Source organism: Eptesicus fuscus, chromosome 2 (assembly GCF_027574615.1).
Source record: "Eptesicus fuscus isolate TK198812 chromosome 2, DD_ASM_mEF_20220401, whole genome shotgun sequence".
Taxonomy (NCBI): Eukaryota; Metazoa; Chordata; class Mammalia; order Chiroptera; family Vespertilionidae; genus Eptesicus; species Eptesicus fuscus.
Window position 1 is genome coordinate 99,281,267 of NC_072474.1, and position 25,196 is coordinate 99,306,462.

At 38.1% G+C, this 25,196-nt stretch overlaps 1 protein-coding gene across 5 annotated transcripts in view; it reads right to left on the bottom strand.

Moving 5' to 3' along the window:
• PCDH7 (protocadherin 7) overlaps nt 1-25,196 on the bottom strand; it is a 431,945-nt gene that overhangs the window by 398,123 nt on the left and 8,626 nt on the right. The window contains exon 2 of one of the 5 annotated variants that reach the window (XM_054729619.1): nt 19,724-23,879. The exons of the other annotated variants lie outside the window; for them this stretch is intronic. Coding sequence (XP_054585594.1) covers nt 23,844-23,879 — 36 coding nt within the window. The 3' untranslated portion in view covers nt 19,724-23,843. Of the gene's footprint in view, nt 1-19,723; nt 23,880-25,196 lie in introns of those variants that run through there. 5 annotated transcript variants of the gene reach the window in all.

Sequence of the window (25,196 nt, forward strand, 5' to 3'; positions counted from 1 at the left end):
ACACACACACACACACACACACACACACACACACACACACACAACACACACACAAAAAGAAAACACAAGATTAAAAAAAAGTAGCTGGTAAAGAGTATAAAGTACGTAGACAAACTTTATCCTCAAAGATAATCATGTTATTTCAATTTCATCTCTAATATGAATTAGAGAACAAACCATATTCTACTCTCAAAAACCCTATGGCCACAGGTTTACTATTTGAAAATAAGGAAAAATCACATTTTAAAAATGGTAGTGGGTAGAAAGGAAATTAGGTGGCAAAAGTATTTCTCTTAATTTTACTCTCCCAATATTTGTTTGGACAAATGGGAGATATGCAAGGAAATATCTGGTGAAAAAAAATGTACTGTTGTGACATAAAAATACTTACTGAATTGAAGCTCTTTAAAAATATAATTGCCTAAGTGAAGTCTACTATGCCAATTCAAAAACATTATTATTAAGCAGCTACACAGCACGGTGCTTAGTTCTGAGGGGGACACATATATTAATACATTTCATAGGACCAAGCAAGATATACTGTATATGCATTCATATTTAAATAGTGTCCAATGTAGGAGCATCCACATAATATAAAACTTGAGTCCCAATTATAGAGCTTACAGACTTTCTTTAAATCTGCCCCCCTACTATGATTATTTCACAACTTTCTAAAAGATAATGATACAGGAAATATTTCCCAGGATGTGTGTGAGTTTTTAAGGAATGTTTATAGCTCAAAAACGGAAGAGGGACTCTTAGTCTCAAAATATTTCTGAGATCGTTAATCCTTTAGCACTTTAATCAGAACAGCCTATCAAAGGATATTCATTAAATGTTATCACTTTTGAATATCAAAATGCCTCAGTAAAATCTTCACTAAATGACACTCACTCAGAAATAATTGAATCTGTATAAAATTAATTTTAAGAAATCATTTAAAAATGTTTGAATGTAGCCCTAACCGGTTTGGCTCAGTGGATTGAGCATCAGCTTGCGGACTCAAGGGTCCCAGGTTCAATTCCAGTCAGGGGCATGTACCTTGGTTGCAGGCACATGCCCAAGTGGAGAGTGTGCAGGAGGCAGCTGATCAATGTTTCTCTCTCATCAATGTTTCTAGCTCTCTATTCCTCTCCCTTCCTCTCTGTAAAAAAAATCAATGAAATATATTTAAAAATAAATAAATTAATTAATTAATTAATTAAAAAATGTTTGAATGTAAAGACAAAATTATGAGTGGCACATACCTCACAAAGATATGGAAGTTGGAAATTTTTAAAAATTAAGTCATTTTGCTTCAGACCACCCATACATTCAATGGTTCTCCACTACTTCGAAGTCACAGTTCTAATATCTTAACATGACACACATAGTCCTTAGAAATGGAAACTCTACCTTTATTGTATCATTCGGTTTCCATTCCATCACAAAAGGCATCTCTAAGTATTGTACTAACTCCTCCAGTTTTCCTGTCCAGAAAGCACCTCCTTATCCTTGAAGACTGTCAAGGCTACCTGCTTTGCAAGGTCTTTCTGCATCCCCTAGAACATTAGTGTGTCCCTTTCCTCCCACATTAGCTTGCCCATAATGCTCCAAGTGTTGCATTGGTTTGCTTATATGGCCATCTCTCCTACTACACCCAAAGCTGCTTCCAGGATGGGAACTGTATCATATCTTTGTTTTTTTTTTTGTATTTTCTATGCTTGGCCCAGTACCTGGCATGCAGCACCCTCTCAATAACTTGGTAAATTAATGAATGAACATAAGTGGATAAAGGCATATAGTAGAAAACAGCAAGAGCAGATGCTTACTATATGTTAATATGGTGAACAAACACAAAATATCTCTGAGGAGGAATGAATTTACAGATGCAGTTCTGACTTTTTCTCTCTTCAAATTTGTACCCAGTGTTGACTTTTCCCTCTGTATATAAATGAGCAGATCACAGACATCATTTCCTCATGGACTCAGGGAGTTGAATGCTAATTTGAGCAGTGATTCATGGTTGACTTTGAATATTTTCTATTTCTTATCCCTCCCCCACACCACACACACACACGTATTCTGTCCATTGTCATCCTTATCCATTGTGATCATATTCTACACCCAGGAGGATGGCCAATATAGATTACATTTCAGTGGATCCCTTTCTCTGTCTTACAGCTCAGTTTGGCCAATGGGAATTCCTGGCCTAACTAAAAAGAGAGGAAGAAAAAGGTCAGAGTATTTACTCTTTGATTCCCAGCTTATAGAGCCACTTGGGGCCAGCCCTCTCCAAATGCTTCCCTTTTTCATTCTATTAACTTCTCTCTCTCTCCCTGTCATATTTAGCCTCGGGGTGGAACAAACTGGCTGTTACTCACCGTAGGGCAGGGCCTCTGTACCTTGGCATTATTGACATTCAGGCACCATATTTCTCTGTTGTGAGGAGCTGCCCTGCTGTACAGCATCCTTGGCATCTACCTCATAGATATAAATAACCTGCGCATAGCAATTTATAATTTACAGATGACTTTCACCTATTTAATCTCAACTGAGCTTCATAATTCTATAAACAGATATTATTAGAATACTTATTTGTACTGATGAGAAAATGAAACCCATGCATAAAGTAATTAATAAACCTGGTCCTAAAAATCCTACAGAGCAATTGTGTTACCTAGAGCATTTTTTCTATCCAAGTCATAATCTCATTTCGCACTGGCTTTTGCAAACACTTATTGAACTAAACTTTCTTATATTACTATTTCCCTAAAGGCCAGTGCTTCATCATCAGAGCTGTCGAGCTTCATATGAAATGGAAAAGTCATAATGGAGTTCTCTGGGCATGAGAGTCATGCACCGCTTCACCACAGGGATACAGGACACTTTCTGAGAAATGTGTCGTTAGGTGATTCCATTGGGCAAACATACTATATACTAGTACCCATAATGCAAGGTATAGCCAATTGCTCCTAGGCTACAAACCTGTACAGCATCTTCCTGTAATAACTACTATAGGCCATTGTAACACATGGTAAGCATTTGTGTGTCTAAATATATCTAGACACGGTATACTAGGAATACTGTATAGAAGTTAAAAAATGGAACACCTGTATAGGGAACGTGTCATGCATGGAGCTTGCAGGACAGGAAGTTGCTCTGGGGAGTTGGTGAGTGACTGAATGCTAAGGACTAGGACATTACTGTACACTACTCCTGTAAATTTCACAAACACTGTACACTTAGTCTACACTAAATTCATAAAAAAAACATTTTCCTTTCTTTAATAATAAATTAACCTTAGTTTACTCTACTATTTTACTTCAAAAACTTTTAACTTTTGACCCTTTTGTAAGTAACATTTCTTAAAGCACACATTGTTCAGCTGCACAAAAATATTTTCTTTCTTCATACCCTTTATTCTAGAAGCTATTTTTCCTATTTAAAAATGTTTTATTATTTTTACTTTTTAAACTTTTTTGTTAAAAACTAAGACACAAACACACACATCAGCCTAGGCCTACACAGGATGAGGATCACCAATACCACTGTCTCCCACCTCCACATCATGTCCCACTGCGAGATCTCGGGGCAATAACACCGCAGAGCTGTCCTCTCCTGTGATAACAAGCCTTGCTCTGGAATACCTCCTGAAGCACCTGCCTGAGGCTACTCTGAAGGAGGCAACATCCTTCTCAGAAATGTGTTTATGATGGCTTACTTGGTTTGTTTTGTTTCTTTTTTTTATCTTCCATTTGCTTGTAAGTAGATAATACACCAGGGGCATTACCCTTTATTAATGGGTGTTGGGGATCTTGTTTTTTTAAAACTTTTAAAGGATCTTAACTGAGTCTGCAAAAGCTTCTGCTAAACCCTTCACTATGAAGTTTCTTGAGGGTTCTTCTGTTTGTTCTGCTGCAGTTTCCTTTCCTCTGCCTCTTCTTCAGTGATGCACTCCTATTCCAGTTCCAACAACTCTTCATCGCTCAGCTCCTCAGGAACTATTTCTGGGAGCTTCCTAGTGTCATCCTCCTCCACACACAGGAGGAAGTTGTTTGCCATCCCAATCACAGCCTTGTTGATTCTTGCCACCTCCTCATCCTTGGCAAGTCTTTTAAAGCCATGGACAAACAAACTGAATGTCTCCTTCCAGATGCCATTCATACAATCCTTGGTTATATTACTCAAAGCCCAAGCAAGGTTCTTGATACAGTAATAGATGTTGTAATCCTTCCAGAATTGCATCAGTGTCTTCCTCGGTGGCAATAGCAGCCTGGGCAAAGGTCCTCCTCAGGTTACAGGCCTTAAAAGCTGCTATAACTCCTAGATCCTTTGCTTGGGTCAAAGAGGGGGTGTTTGGAGAGTAAAACTAACTTACCATTGGATTGAATATCACCGGTAAAAGGAGGATGTCGGGAGCATTAGCAACAATAAGCAAAATTTTTAAAGGTATGTCATTCTCCAAATAGTACTTTTTCATTTTGTTGGCAAAGCAATTCAGGACAGCATGTTGGAAGAGCATGTTGTATTGACAATTGCAATCCTCTTGACATCCATGACTTCCTGTGACTCCTGTGGTCCACTGGCAGGTGTGCTTAATGATATGTTTGAAGGCCCTGGAGTTCTCACTGGGCCAGATTTCAAAGGGTTTCAATCTGTAGCCTACCACATCACCTCCAAGGAAGCTTGTTATCCTGTCTTTAAAAGCTTTGAACCCGGGCATGGACTTAGCCTCTTTATGGATGAAAGTCCTTTCTAGCACCCATTTCCAGAATAGGGACATTTTATCCATATTGAATATTTGCTCTGCAAGTAATTTTCCTCCACAACAAGCCTATCTAGAGTTTCCAAAAATTCTTCAGCTGCCTTCACATCAGCACTCACGACTCACCACTCACTTTCACGTTATGTAATGAATGATGATTCCTGAGTCATTTACACCACCCAGACCTAGCAGTAAATTCAACACCTCAGCTGAGTCTAGCCTTTCCTGTTAACTTCTCAAACAAACGTGTGTGCATTTGGCTGTGACCGTCATGGTGTTGTGAGTGGTATATTTTCCCATGTCTGATGTGGGTCTTCGTCAAATTTTTGCTAGTCTCCTTGCCTTGAAGGACACAGATCCTTTAACAGCTTTCATCACTTTGTTCTTATTTTTCAAGATGTGGCTCTAGTGGAATGAGACATGCCTGGCTGGTGGGCAATCACCATCACGGATCTTCTTCCTTAGTAGTCCTTAGTCACTTTTTGTTTTATTTCCAGGTCTGTCACTGGACATGGCCTCTTACTGGCAATATTAGCAGTAACATTTGTTTGTTTGGTGGCCACGATGAACAGAACAATTTGAGATTAAATCACGCACAAGAGACACATTAAATAGGAGATATATGACACTGTTGCTGCCATAGCACAGGATAGTGGCTTACAGCAATTTTTTTTTTCTTTCTAAGTATAAGAATAGAAACACTATAGTATAGTAAATACAGAAACCATTAACAAAGTCATTTGTTATCATGATCAGGTATTGTGTATTGTACATAATTTTATGTGCTGTACTTTTATATAACTGGCAGTGCAATAGGTTTGTTTACACCAGCATTACCACAAACACAAAATGTGTTGTGCTCTGATGTTAGAACAACTACTATGCCACTTTTTCAGCTCCATTATCATCTTATGGAAACCACATTATATATGTGGTCCATCACTGACTGAAAGAAACATGATTGTATATTAAATGTGCATAATATAGTTAGTCATCTATTATCTTTTTTGCCTCTTCGAAGAATAATGTTGCAGGCATGTTGTATTGACAATTGCAATCCTCTTCAAAGATAATATATTCTGAACCTCTTCTACAAAAATGATCACCAGGATTAAAATAAAATAATTCCAATCATTCTCATGTATCTGATCATTTTACGTTAAATTAAGAAAGATACTTAAAGCATTTCAGAGTTTCAGAGATGGCTTCCATCTTTCCTCTCTTCTGATTGCCACCACAATTATTGTAGAAAATTTGGACCTATTGAAAGTTCCTTATTCATACAGAGACATAATCTATCAGACTTTCAAAAATTAATGGATGTCAGCATAAGTGTACGGTGAGAAGTTCAGAGATCAGAAAAGCAACAGGTAATGTCTCCACTAGGTTCTCCGGGCACATTGATAGGTGAGAATTGGTGAGACCAAATCTTTAATCCAGTGTCAGCATTTGTTTTTCTTTCTTTTGGAGGGGCAAACTACCTGGGATTCACTCCCTCCAAAAAAAAGACACACATATATATAGGGAAGAAAGACACCATCCTTTGTTGAGTTTTATGCGTCCCAGGATCTGCCCAGGTATCCATTACCTCATGCAACCCTCACAGCACCTCCACAAGGCACACATCGTTAGCCTCAAATTGCTGATTAGGATGTTGAAGCCCAAAGAGGAATAATATCTACTATACCTAAAGGCTAGTCTCACACCCTCATTGCCTCTGGTTGAGCAAGTTGGTCAGACCCTGTCTAAAAACAATATAGTATTTGTACATAATGAGCACTTAATAAGTTTAATAAATAAATAGTTGTAAAAATTGCTCCTATTAAAGTTAAGAGTGAAATCACTAAACTAACAATCATATTACTGGGCACATTTCAAAATATTTGATGGATATATATATATATATATATATATATATATATACCTTTTTAAAAATATATATTTTTTATTTATTTCAGAGAGGAAGGTAGAAGGGGAGAGAGAGAGAGAGAGAGAGAGAGAGAGAGAGAGAGAGAGAGAGAGAGGGAGGGAGAGAGAGAGAGAGAGACAGAGAGAGAGAGAGAGAGAGATCATTGACGAGAGAGAATCATTGAGCAGCTGCCTCCTGCACACCCCCTACTGGGGATGGAGCCTGAAACTCAGGCATGTGCCCTTGACCGCAACCGAACCCGGGAGCCTTCAGTCCACAGACCGATGCTCAATCCACTGAGCCAAATTGGCTAGGGAGAGACCTTTTATTTTACAGAAACAAACAAACAAAAAACAAAAACAAAAAATACAACCTGATCACTTCAACGTTTTTAATTCTTACATTAAATACAAATAAATTATTTTCAGGGAAAGGTAAGATATAGTACAGGTAATAATAAGATATCTATTTGATGTTAAAAGAAAATGTTGAAATTACACAGGAAAAAAAAAAGACTGCCCAAATAATATTTTGTGGTTTATAAAATGTGGTTATCAGATTTTTAGAATGTTTGCCTATCACACCTGCAGTGAGCAGAATAATGGCCCCCACATTCTAATCCTGGAAATCTGGAATTATCTTCCCTTCCATGGCAAAAGTGAGTTAAAATCCCAGATGGAATTAAAGTTTTTAATGAACTGACCTTAACATCAGGCGATTTTCCTGGATTATATATATATCCAAGTGGGCCCCATGTAATCACAGCGTCCTTAAATGTATGAAGGAGGCAGAACTGTAAGGGTCAGAATCAGAGAGGAAAAAGACTCTACCAGCCATTGTTGACTTTGAAGATGAAAGAGGGTCAAGAGCCAAAGAATGCAGGCAGCTCTGGAAGCTGGAAAAGGCAAGCGAGGAGATCCTCCCCTTGACCCACCAAAAAGGAACAGCCAGGCCGACACATTGCTTAGAGCCCGATGAGACCCATTTCAGACTTCTTACCGTCAGCGCTATGAGAAATAACGGTTTGTCGTTTAAACCACTATGTTCCATATTTGTTCCAAGGGCAATTGGAAACTAATACAAGATCAAAAGCAGGCCAGGAAGACACCTGGAAATTTATGATTAGATGTGTAAGCCAACATTCTAGTGGACATTAATTAAAGTTTTCTGCTCGTATAGTGCTACAATGCCTCCATTTTCTTAAATGCAGTTCAACGCTAGCCATATAAAGTATATTACAACACTGTATCATTACGCAGATACTTTCAGCCAACGCATTTAAAAAAAACTATAATGTAAATTGCCATAATGGAGAATAACTCAAAAATGCATTGAAATACTTTAAGTACTAAGACACATCATAAATCTTGTTCAAATGATTAATTACACTGCTCTCTTCTGATTCATGAAATAATTCACCATGGATACCAATGGTAAAATGACCTGGATTACTAAATCTTCAAAAGCCCACTGCAACAAACATCTATTTATGATTTACTAGAATCGACCCAATGAAAAACTTGTAAAAGAAAGAAAGGGAGAGTAAAAAAAGAAGGGAGGAGGGAAGGAAGGAGGAAGGGAGAGAGGGAAGGAGAGAGGGAGAGAGAGGGAGGGAAAAAGGAAGAGGGAAAAATAATTAGTCTCTTCCATCAGCTGGAATGTTTTTGCATCAAGTCAATTTCCAATTCCTGTGAATAGTTGCTGGTAGTATTACCAAAACAAACCACTAATATTCACTGGTGTAAATATACTCTCGATAGACCACCGCAACTAATGTAGTAGCTCAAACCACTGCCCTAAGAGAACTATACAGGTTCTGCAAGATTTTATACAAAGTAAACGGGATATATTTCAAGAATAGTTACAGGAAAAATAAGGCCTCAGGTGAATAAAAAGTTGGCAGCATAAAACACTAGGAAACAGATGCCAAAATATTAAGGGAAGGATTGCGAGCTGCACTGTGACACCCAGTCCGGAATTATCTACCCCTCTGCACTCCCTCATGTCACAGGCCTCAGACATGAAGCTAATTCCCAGAAAATCAATCAGGTTGTTCTCGCAGTAAGTAACCTCCTTTTAGAGTCTATTACTATGAGGCTGGACAGGGCATTTTTAAAATGTGGTCCTTCTGCCAGCTGCTTCTCTCTAATACTTTTCAGAAATGATAGAACTGTGATTCTTTAAATATATTTTTATTGATTTCAGAGAGGAAGGGAGAGGGAGAGAGCAATAGAAACATCAATGATAAGATAGAATCAGTCATAGGTTGCCTCCTGCACACCAGCTACTGGGAATTGAGCCCACAACCCAGGCATGTGCCCTTGACCAGAATCGAACCCAGGACCCTTCAGTCCTCAGGCCGACACTCTATCCACTGAGTCAAACCAGCTAGGGCTAGAACTATAATTTTTAATCTATTTTTTTAAATCATTTAGCTTAGGGTTATCAGCCTGTGTTATTTCCTAGGGGTGAGGGGCTTACAGATAGAAATTTATCCTAGGATTTAAAAAATTATCTCTCTAGAAGAAATATATATATTGAATTGAGTAATTAACCCTAACAGCTGGCATTGGCACTAAATAAGGAATACCATTGTGAAGTGACACCTTTAAGAGATGAAGAGACCAAGAATGGTAGAAAAGTCAACCAGGATTACTTTGTCTCCAAATATTTCCTCTGCATCCTGGATAATGTCTCATATACTATCCCTTCATTAGGAAGCCTCATATCAGGGTTTTTTGTTCTTCCAGAATCCTCCATAAATAGAAATATAACTTGAAGAGGTGACATCTTGAAAGCTGTCATCAACCAGTCACTTAAGCAGGATTATCTGAAAGCCAGTTGATAACAAGCACCAGTGTTTACAGAACACATGATAGATGCTCCATTGAAAAAGAAGAACACTAAAGGAAATTAACCTTTTGCACTCGGATGTCGAGTGTGACTCGACACGGTTAGCATCGGTAGCAGCTCGAGAAAAAAGCAAGCTAGTGCAAAGGGTTAAAAGCACCTGAAAATAATTAGAAATTGTTCAAAGAAATCAGGGCTATCACTCTTTTGATAATTAAACATAAAGTAAATGTAATGTATAAAAACACACTATTACATGACTATTTTAAGAAAATGTAACTTGTAACATGACTCAGATGAATTGCACTTTCTAAGATGTTGGCTTGAGAGGGTGTAAACATTCCAATAATGTTGCTATGATTCGAGGCATTTATATAACTCTTTTGGAAATTACCTTGCAGCATCGGTCCCTTTTCTTTCAGTCTCTCCAATGACAGTAAGAGTTTCCAGTTGAAGGTGGTTTGACACCAGGAAATTACTAAAAGTCATTGAGAACTGAGTGTGAAGAATTCAGAGTGAACAGTTATGTAAGTTTAGTCTGGGGTCAAAATCACAAACAAACTAAAAAGCAGTGAGGCTAACTGAATTGCTCATTAACTGGTTCTAATGTTAACAACTGAAGAAAAATATCCATTAGAGATGCATAAAAAAAGCAAAAACCTGTTGAAATGTAAAGAAAGATGGGGTGTGGAAAAAAATACATTCTAAATCAGCTCCAAGGAGAAAAGTTAATGCCCTAAGGCCAAGGCTGTGAGGTGAATGCAGGACTGCTGCAGGAGAAAGAAATTAAAGCTACATCATAAGTTCCATAAGTTCCTTGTGAGATATTTGTCAACTAGAGGCCCGGTGCATGAAATTTGTGCATGGATAGGGTCCCTAGGCCTGGCCAGAGATCAGGACCGAGCTGGGCCTTCCAGCTGCAGGCTGAGGCCTTCCTTCATTCCATGCCACCCCCTGGTGGTCAGGGACTACCATAAACTGACTGCTCTGCAGAAGATGCTAAAGGATCAAGACACAGATCGCCTCTGATCTCATGTCTTTAGGAAGACTGCCACATGCAGAATGTTCACTCTGCTTTCATCATCACTCCAGCAATCTTCCTCCACAACTTGCAATCTAATGAGATGATTAACATAGTCGTCCCCTCCCCTCGCCCCTTATCGGAGGGTTTTCTTTCTCTGGTTTCAGTTACTCATGGTCAACTGCGTTCTTAAAATATGAAATACAAATTGCAGAAATAAACAATTCATAAGTTTTACATTTCGAACTGTTCTGAGTCGCATGATGAAATCTTGCTCGGTCCCACCCAGGACGTGAATCATCTGTTTGTCTAGTTTATCTGGGCTGTATATGAGTTACCCGCTGTTTAGTCACTTAGTGGCCATCTAGGTTATCAGACTGGTTATCAGAGAGAGAGAAAGAGACCACATTCACATAACTCGTTACAGTATAATGTTATAAGTCTTCTATATATTATGATTTTATTGTTGTTAATCTCTTACTGTGCTTAATTTATAAATTCAAATTTATCATGAGTATGTATGTATAGAAAGAATATAGTATACACAGCGTTCAGTACAATCCATGGCTTTAGGCATCCACTGGGGGTCGTGGGATGGATCTCCCAAGGGTAAGGGGCAGCTATCTGAAAGCAGCTTTCAAAAATGCCAATATGGCCCCAAAATTTCAATGCTCACTAAACTGATTTATTTTTTGTGATAACTGTTCTAAAGTGTGATGTACTTTGAGCTTGTGGGTGTATATCCCTAAGAGAGAAAGAGAGATGGAGGGAGGAAGGGAGGGTAGGAAAGACAGAGAGATGGGGGGTGTGGTTTGAAGGAACACAGGATGTTATGTTTTAGTCTCTAGCTCTTTCCTCAGGGCTTGATATTGTTTTTCAGAGCATTTCAACTGTAAGTATAGTGGGAAATGTAGGCAATCATGAACGCACAGAAAGATAAAACTTCCTATCTACATTTCCATAGTACTTTTATTTTCCTGTCTTTTGCCTCTGATGAAAAAGTTCCTTCCCCACACAATTTTTTCAATTATTCAATAAAAAGGCTCAGCAAGAAACCAGCTTAAATGATAAAAAATAAATAAGTCAAACATTTTTTGAACTCCTGATCAAAATCCTTCATTTTTTCCCTTTTTGTACAATGAGACTCTCCTCTCTAGTTCTGAAGCATAGTTTTTCTCCTTCAAGAAGACATTTCTGCTTTTACTCAGAGAGATAAAATAATGTCCTCAATTCTCCTCCACAGAGGAGTGCTAGGAATAAAATGACAACATAACATTGCTATTTTTTGCAACGAGGTCCTTTTATATATATTTATATATATATATATATATATATATATATATATATATATATATTTTATTTATTTTTCACAGAGAGAAAGGGAGAGAGATAGAGAGCCAGAAACATCGATGAGAGAGAAACATCGATCAGCTGCCTCCTCCTGCACACCCCCCACTGGGGACGTGCCCACAACCAAGATACATGCCCTTGACCGGAATCGAACCCGGGACCCTTCAGTCCGCAGGCCGACGCTCTATCTACTGAGCCAAACCGGCTTCGGCGAGGTCCTTTTTTTAATATTAATTCTTCTAAGAAAAATCTTAGCTTCAGCTTTGCCATCATTACTTCATTTTTGTTTACTCTCCTTCATCCTCCCCCAAGATAGTTTGTTTACTATAATATGTAATAGATATTACATTCATCAATATCCAATGTTTCATTGTTTGATTTTTACAGTTTCTTATACTTCCCATGGAGTTTTCAACAAGTTTTAAAAATGAGATCAAGAAAAATTGAGTAATTTGCTCAACATTAGAGATCAAGACCAAAATAAATCTTCTAAAATCTGCATCTTCCTCCCAGCCAGGATTGTGCCCACTAATGTGAAAGCATATTATAGGGACAGTCATGCTTTTAGATGTAAGGATCTTTCTGCATTTCAATGTCTTTTATGAAGCATAATGTGATGCATAATGTCTCTTTCTCATACTAAACAAAATTTAAAAAAAAATGTCAGAGCTCAAGTGGCAGCTCTTTTAGTGATGCTGATGCTAGAGATCAAAAAAGCACCACACAGGTCAACACTGAACACAAGTTAAGTTGCACAAGTATGCATGACACAGTAATTCAGGACTAGAAATATTACTGGATGTCCTTTTGCAAATCGCTCTCCTTTTCTTTGCATGGCATCTCTGCAGCTTAAAAAGTAGAGCTGAGCATTTCTGATATAGAGAAATGTAGGCAGATATATAAACATGTAGATTATAAGCATACTAAATTAGTTTTTTACAAGCCATGTCTGTTCTTCCTTCCTACGGTGCAGATGCTATCCTATTAACTGTACCAAGACATAGTGGAGACATAAGGCACTATAAGGATCACATCATCTAATAATTAGTAAATAATTATATAGAAAACTAGAGGCCCGGAGCATGAAATTCATGCACTCAGAAGGGGGGGCCCTCAGCCAGGTCTGCGTCCTCTGGCAGTCCAGGAGCCCAAGGGGGATGTCCTATTGATGGCTTAGGCCCACTCCCTAAGCTATCAGTTGGACAGCCTTAGCACTTCTGCGGAGGCCACTGCACTCACCAGCCGTGAGCCCAGCTTCTGGCTGAGCGGCGCTCCCCCTGTGGGAGTGCATGGACCATCAGGGGACAGCTCCTGCATTGAGTGTCTTCCCTCTGGTGGTTAGTGCATGTCATAGAGACCAGTCATTCCATTGTTTGGTCAATTTGCATATTAGGGTTTTATTATATAGGATATTTGAAAGCATAAACATACAGTAAAACTAAAGTCTACCTTAAGCCATTTCTCAGGCTACATAAAGCCTTTACATTATTATAAATGCTTGTGTGCCATTAGGAGTTCCTGCCTTGCGCTCTAGCAAAAACTGTTCTTTTTTCTTTCTTTCTTTTTTAATCAAAGAACAATAAAAGAAGTTCCAAAACAATACCTGTGAATTCTCAAAAACACAGAAGCATGAGTTTTTATGACTTGCTTACTGTGTACGGTAGGTAGTCATTTTGCTGCTGGAGACTGGAAACAATTCCCACTAGTCTAAGTGGGTAGAAAAAACTCACGAGGTGTAGCCAGAGTGATAAGAATATATATACAAATCAACTCTGGATTTCATCAGGTCTTACAAGGTAGTTACTCAAAACACACTGCATTCTTTGTCTTTTCTGTTTTTCCACTCCCTGAAAGCGTACCAATATCTACATTGAAGTTTATAGATTTGTAGCTAATTGTTCGCTTCCAGACACTAAATTTAGACACGTTTTCCAATGCAAACCAAACTGTGCCAGCCCTTACTTCCCTTACACTCTACTGACCTAGTAATTTCAGAATGTATGTGTGATGCGCATATGTAGCAGGCAAATATCCAACACTGATGAATTTCTACAGTAGGTTGGCTTTACATTGGTAGTTTCCAGATGGAAGATAAACTTTTAAGTGAATGGGTGGTCTGTGGGGCCCTGTAAGAATTCAAATGAGGCCTGGGGAGGATTAGTTGGGTTCCTTTCTTTCTATTTGTAGAAAGAAATAACTCCAGTATTGACAATATTTTTAACACCCATTTGTTAAGGAAACAAAACTCTATGCATTTTTAAGTGGACTATGGAAGCAAACATTTGATTTTGAAGCTTAAAAATTAAAAATCATACTAATACTACTAAAATCAGATCTCAAGTGTACAGAAATATTGTATAACAAAACCCAGAGTTATAATGCAAACATTCATATTTAGGGACATCTATTATTGGACAAGTACCTTATAATGAAAACTATTATCAATACATTAAGAAAACACTATCATAACAAAACACATAGTACACCATTATCATCATAAAGAGTCAAGGGCAAATGGGCCTTGGGTGGCACTCATCTGCATTTTAGGGTAACTGAAAATGTGTCTCATACATAAATACAGACAAAGTTTGAGTAAAAAGTAGAATGATAATATACTTTTAAAGGAAAATCTGTAAAACGACATAGGTCATATTGTAATGGAAGGTTTAATACTGAGCACCTAATTTAGAGAAAACCATAATAAGTCACAGAAAATATTTTATAAGGGATTCACTTTGCTTTCTTTCAAATATTGTGAATGTTCAGAAAGAAAAACTCAAGAAAAAAGATTTCTTTTGTAAAAAGCAAACAAAATGTACAGTTAATAAATCCTCTAAATTTTGCTCTCTGTGAAAAGACATTTCCTGCCCCAAATCAAATATCAATTCATAAAAATTAATGAAATTTCTTCTGTTATTAGTACAAAAACATACAAAAAAGACTATGGGGATATTAAATGAAGTTATTAAAATAAAATAACAGGAAAAGGGAAAAATATGAAGTGTTCCCAAAGCACAGATGGATAGAAGAAAGTGCTTAGGAGTCTAAAATCCACTTTTCCATCTTTTGATTTGCACTCTGATTAAGATTTAAAATGTTACTACTAACATTTTTTTCAAGGACATAGTAAAAGGTATGAAAATAGGAAAGTTAATATAACCGAAGCGTTTTAAGACAAGTCCATCAATCCGATATCATTCTCATAAAACGATGTGCCAATAGAAGTGTTGCCTCCACTTTGCATATGCATATGAGTGTGGCCTTTGTAGTCAGACTGTATGTGAACCTCGGCTCGGTCACTTTACACACTGTGTGACCATGAGCAAGTTCCTCAGCTCTGCTGTGCATCCCTTTCCTCATCTACGGAATAAAGATCTCTATAGGCACTACTTCGCAGGGTTGCCATACCTATTGAGTGAGTTGATATATGTGAAATGTTGACCAGTGTGTAGAACATAGAGTGCAATACCAGTTTACTTACTATTATTTATGTATTATACCACTAAAAATGAACTTCTATGGGGGAAGAGATTTTTGTCTGCTTCTATTATTGCTATTTCTTCAGTGCCTTGCACATAATCCAATAAGTGGCATACAATAGTCACTCATTAAGTATTTGTTCTCTGAAATGTTAACTGAACTACGTATGTGTATGCACTGTGTACACATAGGTATACATGCATATTAAATATTATACATACATATACATACATATACACACACTAGTTTCTTATTAGAGATCAAATAATAAAGAGGCAAGAAGCCCAGCTGGTGTGGCTCAATGGTTGAGCATCGACCCAGGAACCAAGAGGTTGCCGGTTTGATTCCTGGTCAGGGCCCATGCCAGGGTTGTGGGCTCCATCCCCAGTATGGGGTGTGCAGGAGGCAGCCGATATGAGATGATGTTCCTCTCTCATTGATGTTACTCTCTCTCTCTCTTTAAAAATCAATAAAAAATTAAAAAAAAAAGAGGCAAGAAAATTTTGTAACAAAATTTTAATATTCTTGACCTAATAGTGCATTGGCTTGGAAAAAAAGACAGCATGATCATCTTTTGTTCTTAATGCCCTATAGAAATGCTATCTCTGTATCTAAAATTGATCCTCGTTCACAGTTAAACACACTGAAAAGCAGGTTTAGGTGTAATAAAAAACTTTAAATTTATGCCATAATTATTGCCATTTCCCTGAACAAAAGAGCTGATTAACTTGCCATTTTAATACAGGGGGTCAAATGTAAAATTAGCTCAGGAGGCTTCAAAAGGTGCTGCTTAGGAAAAGTCTATTCAACTGCTATGCTCCATTGCCTAGAGATTCTGACCAAAGCACAGAAAGGGAGTTTCTCTTCTACACACTGACATTGACGGCTTTACCCTGTATTACCCTAACAAAGGGATCACTTCATATAGTCCATTGGACTCACATATGGTTCCCAGGCGACTCGTTATGTTTTATCACATGAATGTTTAATTGTATTAGGAAAATAAAAAGGCACAGTGGGGAAAAAAAAAAAAACAAACAAACTCTCAATGTGCCCATGGATTTGTGTCATGATACAAAATGTATGAAGAATCACTCTGAGTGTGGTAGCTGCGTCCGTTACGTGCTTGGCAGTCTCGGTATGCCAGGGGAACTCAGCCCCACTGGACCTTTGTCCCACCGATTATGCCACTGTGTGTGACAAGCCACCAAGACGGTCCCTTGAAAAGAGGGATTACTAAGCCTACCTTATTCCTGTTTCGATTGACTCCCTCCTCACTTAGCTTTTACTGCTTTTCATTTGGACTGCAATCCTTAAAATTGACTAGAAAGTTAAGATTTAATTATTAATAGCATCATTTTAAAAGGCCTGTGTTATATTTGTGGAACAATGTTTGACTGTTTTATATAAATTTTGACTTTACATGAATTAATATGCCTACATGCATTTATTAATATACCTATTTGGCAAAATTAAAGCAACTAAGATGTTACTTAATATCAGGGATCCCTGTGAAAACTGAACATTGCAGAAAGCATTCAGTCCACAAAGTTAGTATCATAAGCTAAAAAATGAAGCTCAAATTTTATGCACATCTATGCTTGTTATGGATTCATTTCTTTCCCTCCCGTAAGTTATAGCAATGGTATCAGTTTTTCATCAGTTCCAACAGTGCATTATAGGGTTGCCTTTTGGAGCTGATCTGAAAAGGAAAAGGTTCCTTCCTCCCTCCCTCCCTTCCTCCCTCCCTCCCTTCCTCCCTCCCTACCTCCCTTCCTTCTTCTCTTCCTTCCTTTTCATACCTACCTGCCTACAAATGTACAGACTGCACGTGATAAATGACAGACTCATGAAGAAATGATCGTCCAGCCCAATGTGTTCTTGTTCGGACCCAGAATGAACTCTTATGGACTGAACTGTGTTTTCTCAAATTCATCTTGAAACCCAGTCTCCAAAGTAACTGTATTTAGAGTTATGGCCTTGAGGAGGGTTATTATGGTTATATGATGTCAAAAGGATAGAGCCCAAATCTGATAGAAGTCATGTCCTTAGAATAAAAGGAAGGGACTCCTGAGTTCTCTCTCTTCCAACTTTCTGGTAGTTTACCCTGCGACTTCTAGCCTACAGAACTGTGAAAACAGACGTTCTGTTGTTTAGGCCACTCAATCTATGGTATTTTGCTATGGCAGTCTTAGCAGACTAGTAAAGACTCTCTCTTCTAAGCCTGTAGAGAACACAGAAGGTGTTGCAGACTAGAACAAAATGCATACAAAGGCTTAAACATGTAAATATGTACATTAAAATCTATCAGGACTCTTCTGCTAAAAAATCCCAGATGTGGAGAAAGAAATATGTTGGTGGGGAGTGGGCTGCAGGGAGGTGCAGGCCTCTGTTGAAGGTAGAAGGCGTGGGATCCAGGAGAGGCTCTGTTTTGTTTGTCCCGTTACATTTGTCACATAGAGATAAGTGCCTGCCCCCTGGAGATGTTAGGAGGAAGTGATATTATGTAGTAGACCCCGTGGCAGAGTGACTGGTGAAGAAAAAAACCTCAATAAATAATGCCTGTTAGTGTTAGAGGTTGGGTATGAGGAGTGAAGGAAAAATTTCCAAGAAATATTGCATGGAAGAAAAAAAAAATAAGACGACTGTTAAAAAGTGATGGAATTTTTTTAAAAGTGTCAAAATGAATAATATCAAACTGTTTTCAACCTTTCCTAAACTATTTGCTTCACAGCAATAAGCTACTTATCTTTCTCCACCACCGAGGTGTCTATCAGCACTGAAGAATTTCTGACAATATCCAGTGCCTCTGGGCCTATGTGGAGGCACACCCTTGCACCTTGACCTTGACCAGGGACCAGGTTACAATAAATACAATAAAATAAAAAACTTTTAAACACAATAAGTAGTTAAAATACTCCAAAAGGGTAAATGCACCTTCAGAAGGGTTTAGAGAAATTCATGGGAAAACCAGAGAAATGTTACCTTACGTTGCAGTATGCTTTCCAAAGTTCCAGCTGTTTCATGTGACACCTCCCCCCCCCCCCCATAAACCCTGTCATGTAATCAGAGCAGGAGTTATGTAAAATGACAGAAGACGAGTTCCAGGGGCTTCAGGACCTGAACAGACTTACTACCCAAGGTCACGCCGGCCAGTGACAGAGCCAGGCAAGAGGGCAGGTTTTCAGGTTGTCTTATCCAGCTTCAGTTTTGTATTTTGCCAGGGGCTTTCGAGGGGAGGACCAATAAGCAGAAGCTATGAATTCCGGGAGCTCTACATGGGGAATTTTTATAGCCTGACCCACCTTCTGCAACTGGAATTGGGAAAGGGGAAGTGTTGACAATTCCAGTTTCTGGGCTATAGAACAGGCCTTCTAGAACTCAATTTTTGAGAATCGAATTAAGTTAGGATAATATACAAGGACTTGACAATAATGTGAGAACTATTTTGATGATGGTAGTCTAATAATAATAGTAGGGTGAGGTTGAGTGTATTGGCAAGCAGTGGTTGTATTGTTTCCTTCTTTTTTTTTTTTTTTCTTTCTCCCAAAGTACAAGGGTGAGAAGATGAATGGGAGACAGAGCAGTTGGGCCTGATATTCTAAACTGAAAGCCAACCAACAGAACAAAACACCTGGCTGAAATGGGAGGAAGTGGACGGTTCCCACTTTTTGACACCGATCCTGCAATCTTATTAAGCCATGGCATTTAGTGGCACCCTCAGGCTCACCGGGGCCAGGGCCAAAATTCAAGGCCACAAGCATTTGCCTGTCAGGCCTGAATCTCCTGATAGAATCTCACCTCACCTTCAGCAGAGTTCTGTCTTCTGCACTCCGGAAGGCTGCACTCTCTCCTCAAGGCCCTACTGAGAATCACCCTTTAAGAACTGCCGACCTTTGTGCGGCGCTGGCCCAGTTATCTGCTTACTGCAACTTACACCAGGGTGTGCCGGAGACCGCACAGGACTCTTTCAGGCGTCATTTGCAATTCAAAGGAGGTGCTCTTCAGAATGCTGGGCCACGAAGGAGTGCTTTTGAGCTGTGAAGCATTTCTTAGCTCCTACCCCACTGCCGACCACTCCCACGGAGGGCATATTCCCTCCTGCAGACCCTGGGTCCTTCGTGAAGCCAAGTACACGTTTCATCTTTAGAAGTGACTGCTCACCATGCGCAGTCAGAGTGAAATGGGACCTTACCCTTCCTCAGCGAGCATGGGTTGGCACACTGAATAAAGAAATTCCTGCAGGAATAGACACATGGACGTGTAGAGAGACTCATGCTTGCATTCGGGCACATACACAGGGTGGGGCAAAAGCAGGTTTACAGTTGTAAAACACAGAGTTTTATTAAATTTGCAAAACACAGAGTTTATTCTCGTATGATTATTTATTAGTGAGTGCATTCTTTTTTCATACAAATAATTGTAAACCTACTTGTGCCCAACCTTGTAGTTTTCCACAGGTGAGGATCTCTAGAACAATACTGAAAACCCACGTTTGCATGCTTCGTCTTCATACCCCCTGAGAAGTCTACCGCATGGCCAGTGCCTCCTTATTAACCTTAAATATTTGCTTTAGTTTACTAGTCTTATCTTTTTTTTTTTTTTTAAGGGTATGGTGTTTAGAACACCACCAAGAAGGAAGAAGAGATAATCAGAGAATTGTTCATTTGCTGTTGAAGCAAGAGTCATACCCCACACAGAGAAGGCAGGGACTCTAGCCAACACTGCAGGCCGCCTTTTATCACAAAGACATCCACCCAGCAGGGAAAGAAAACAGCAGTTAGTGGGCTCTTGGAGTCTGACAGGAAAGTGGCCACACCATGGCCCAGTGATCCAATGTAGATGGATCTGCAGGCTACCTAGCCCCAAAGTCCACGCTCTTTCATTTGCTCAACAAATATTCATGAGTGTCTCCTGTCTGCTGGGCACTCTAGTAGGCCCTGGGACATACCAAGATGAACAAGACAGACTTGGGGTGGTCCCTCTAAGTTTCATGTGTCCCTTGCCTTATGTGTATTATTTTTGCACTGTCTTATCTATGAAGGCAAAGATCTTATTCTAGTCATTGTTTTAATTACATCCTAAACCTTGCAGTGTATCTTAAAGACACAACTAATCAATCCATTCTCTGTAAAGTGATTGGCTAAAAACAATCACACATATTTTTTTTAAAAAGTGTTTTTGCAAAGTCACAGAGAAAAGATTATTCCAGGAGAGATATTTTAAATTGCGGAATTACTTCCCAAGGACTTGGGTCCTTTTTTAGAGAGAGCTTCAAAAATGAAGTTAGGTTAAAGTGAATTACCTTTAATTCTTCAGAGGTTTTTTTAATCACATATGAGATTGTTGTTTATAAATCAGATTAATTAGATCTCAAATGACACCCACAGCACTTTCTTTTTTGGTAGTGTGAAATGCTATTTGTGATGGAAGAATGTCTGAAAACCTGGAGCTTGTCTAAACAAGTCTTTTTGAGATTTTACCCAGATAATTCTGAAAATACACCGTCTTCAAAAGCACAAAATTTCACTTCCTCCAAATGTCTTCAGTACTCGAGTTCTGACTGGATATTTTTTTCATAGACGTTATGCAGTTCTTAAGCAACTCCACCAGAGTTATGAAAAAGCTGTTCATTAACTCAGTTTCCTCACCTCAGAAAAAAAGAAATAGGGTTCTTTTCCTCACAAACATTCATTAAATTCTCTCAAACTTAAGAAGCATGATGCAAATATGATCTGTCATTTTTCTGCTCCATAATCTTCTTTATATGATATATTAATTCCATAAGGACGAAGACTCTTAGTATTCTTTGCATACTAAGTATGAGTGAGGATGTCAGCTGTGCTAAAAGAAATAGATGTTATCTAAACCAGTCTGTAACATTCTTATCTTCCTCTTAATGAATTCATGTCTTGTTGTTTAAAATAAAATGTCCAAATGCTAAAATATGTAGGGTGATGAGGTGGTATGTTCTGAGTCCATCTCCATCTGACCACAGGCACCTCCCTAAGTGGTAATAAATTCCAGCATTCCCAGAAAGGCTGGCCAAGAGACAGGGGGGTGGGGGAGAGGTAAGTCTGTGCGAGGCAGGACCAATGGGAAGTTGACATATTCAAAGATTTAAAAAACAAAAAACAGGAATGATTGATAACAGACTTCTCAAAAACTTTTTGCTGTTGATAAATGCTACTGTAACAGTATGCTGTTGATCATTTTAATTCAGCTTAATAGTAGACTGAAATCCTTAGGAATGTTAGTAATTTGTTTTGATTTACGATGTTTTTCTAATATAGTGGTAAATCACCATCATGTCCCATCCCAAACAATCTAGAGTGGTAGTCCTCAACCCTTGCAACTATTACCACAATAAGACTTTTTTTTTTTTTTTTTGCATAGCAACCAAGAACAGGAAAACACACATGCACACAACACAACTGAAGCATAGATTGCACAAGACAATATGTGCTCTTATAATATGAGTGACATACTTGGAATTTTTCCGCTTTATTTCACGTCATTCGAATGGTGATTGAGACTCACAATTTGACTCATGCCCCATTAGTATGTTATTGGAGTTTGCAAACTGCTGCCTTAGAATGTTCTTTGTGACGGCATTTCTAAATATTGCCTCCCTGCAGTTGCACATCAGATTATGCCCAAATCCTGGACTTTGTTGTCTGTAATTTGTTTTTGAATTAATGTGATTTGTTACAGGATTCAAAGTTTAAGAACACCTAAGGAAGCTTACTACTTAGGATGAGGAAACGTGACATTTCCAAGAAGCAGAAAGAGGTAAGGATTCTTTTCACCAGCTCCTTACACTTGTCCTTTTGCTCAAAATAAAGAGTTGAAGATAATTGGGTTTTATTCAGGAACTGTACTATAGTCTCAATGACATTACTGAAGTTTTCCTTTTTAAAAAAATTAAATCAACAGTTAATAAGAGTAAAAAAAAACCTGAAATATATACATTAGAGAGTTATACGGGCTAGAGTGCATTTCCTAGCACTCCACATTTTAATATTGTTCCAGTATTTATTTATTTTGCTTAAAGGGCTTTGGTATTGACTATAACTGACCAAAAAAAAATCTCAAAAACCTGGCATTATTTTTTTTTCTTCTTTTTTAAAAAATTTATTTTTATTGATTTCAGCAAGGAAGGGAGAGGGAGAGATAGAAACATCAATGATGAGAGAGAATCATTGATCAGCTGCCTCCTGCATGCCCCACACTGAGAATCGAGCCCGCAACCCGGGCGTGTCCCCTGACTGGGAATCAAACCAATGACCTCTTAGTTCAACCATTGAGCAACATGGGCTGGGCTATCTGGCATTCTTAATCAATATTTTAAAACTTGGGGGAAACTTTAAAAGGGTAGATGATGCGGTAGGTGTATTATAAAACTGTCAAACATACAATATGAAACACTTATTTTATGGCACATGAACATGTATAACATAACAAACATACAGGGACCAGCCAGAGGATTCCCTGACTTACCTAGAAAGTCACTTATACAACTAAAATCCGACCACTTGCTCTCTCAACAGTATGTAATATAACATGCTGAATTCTCAGAAGCTGCTGGAATTTATGTTATCTGACATCAAGTAGAAACAGCTTTCAGACAAATGCAGTTCACAAAAACAGGAAGTCACACATATTCCTTCTGAATGTGACCACGGGGACGTCAATAAATCCAACCGAAAGGTCCTAAATTTTCTTAAGGACTTTAACCAAAAAACACCTTGAACAGTCTATAGATGCTCTGATTAAACTTTCAGGATTAAGGAAAAGCAATTCATTGGCAGTGCCTGTGGTAAATACAAAACTAACCTCTGAAATTTGACATACAGCCAATACTTTGCATAAATATTGCTGGAGGCCCTGGAATACAGGTGTAGGAGCTCACGCGCACATACACATACACACACACACACACACACAGTGGTATTTAGAAATGCACACACAGAATGAGAGAAACCCTATCTCTGACTCTAACCGAATTATCTCACTCGCCTAGAAAAGGCGGTGATCGTATAACACTTGAAAAATATGGATCAATTTAGGATTTTATTGAAAGTCGGTACTTAATGTATTATAGACAAAGACTTAATAGACTTAATTTCCCTTGGTTCGCACAACGCCAGAGTCTTAAAATTATGGTTGAAATATGCTGTTGGATTTCTTAAAAGACTTCCCAATTAAGTCCTGCTAACCTCTTCTTTGAGAATGGAATTCCTGGCGATTTAGAGACATCCATTAGTAGCACATTTCTTTATTAATACTGTTTCTTTTATGTTTATTTATTTTAATACTATTTTTCCTTAAATTAAAAAAAAATAAACTTGAAAATCAAATGCACAACAAGTGGAACGAGCAGTGATTGGCTGATATCCCACGGCCAAGGGCAGGCTCCAGCAGGTTTCGGAGTAGCAAGGTCATCAGAGTATGGTGCATAAAGGAGCATCATATTAGCGTGGAATTCAGCCAAACACAGTAATGTATGGAGGTGGACGCATCTGAAAAAAGGAAAACAGAGATTTATGCAGGTAAAAAAGAAAAGAAAAAAAAAAAAAAAAAGCTGCGACGAAGACATTTCCCCCAGTGTCTTATGCCCAATCGGAATGCTGTGGTAGGGGTTTGAATCAAAGCAGAGAATTTTTATTCTCAAAGTATGTTTCTGTAAATCATAAATATGCTTGGGGAAAAAAAGTTAACTTGTCAGATGAACCGTACTTGGAAACTTTAACAGGTTTTTTTGTTTGTTTGTACACAGCATTAGAGTTCAATACCAACATCACTAAATTCCTTGAAAATAAAGCTTTATTCCGCCTTTAAAACATTAATTCACCAGAAGTGATAATTAAGATTAGTTTTAGTGGTTTCAGCTCAATTCTTCTTAAAATGTGATTTCTCCCACAACACTAATGCTAAATAAAGCACTGTGTAATGTTCTGAAACAGAGTTCCTGCTTTAGAAAAGATTCTAAGGGCTTTTAAAATAAATAAGAAAAGCAAAGCTAACTCAAGACATATATAAACAGATCTTACTATTTCTATACACTCATAGCAAATGAATGGATGGGGAGCTTTGCTATAGTCTAGAAGTTGGTTATATATAGCTTACACATAAAGCTCTAAACAATTATTATACTAAGTTTCCTATGTAACCTCCATCACTATCCTCTCCCAGTTTGGGGGGGAGGGGTAGATTATGTTAAAATGTCTAATAGCATTGGTAGCTATGGCAAAGCAATGGTTCTGACACATCATATTTAGTTTTCAAAACAGTTTACCTGTCATTTTGAAATTAATAAATTTAGTCATTTATAGTCATTAATATGTAAATTTAGACTCTAATACACTAGATTTGTTAACTGTTTAACAAAGACACAATCCAATTGAAAAAACAACAAATGTCACATTCGCCTAAAATTTGCCAGAAAACAAATTTAGAGGAAAAATTAGCTCACAATTGTACAGGGTGGGGCAAAAGTAGGCCTACAGTTGTTGGTATGGAAAATAATACAATAATTAATAAATAATAGTACAAGAATACACTGTTTTGTGAACGCACAACTGTAAACTTACTTTTGCCCCACCCTTGCGTTAAAGATGCTGCTAAGATAGAGCGCAGGAGCCAAGTTGGCAAAATGTAAAGGGAGTACAGAAGCCAAAAGGAATCATCAGTATTGATGGAAAAGGTCAAAGGTGATCCCAAACAGAATGCATACAACGTTTCATACGGACTGTATAGAAGAAAGCTTTCATTAACGTCCTTTACAAAGATGTTTTATTGAGGGTGTACTAAATGCTAGCTAGGTACTTACATCTATT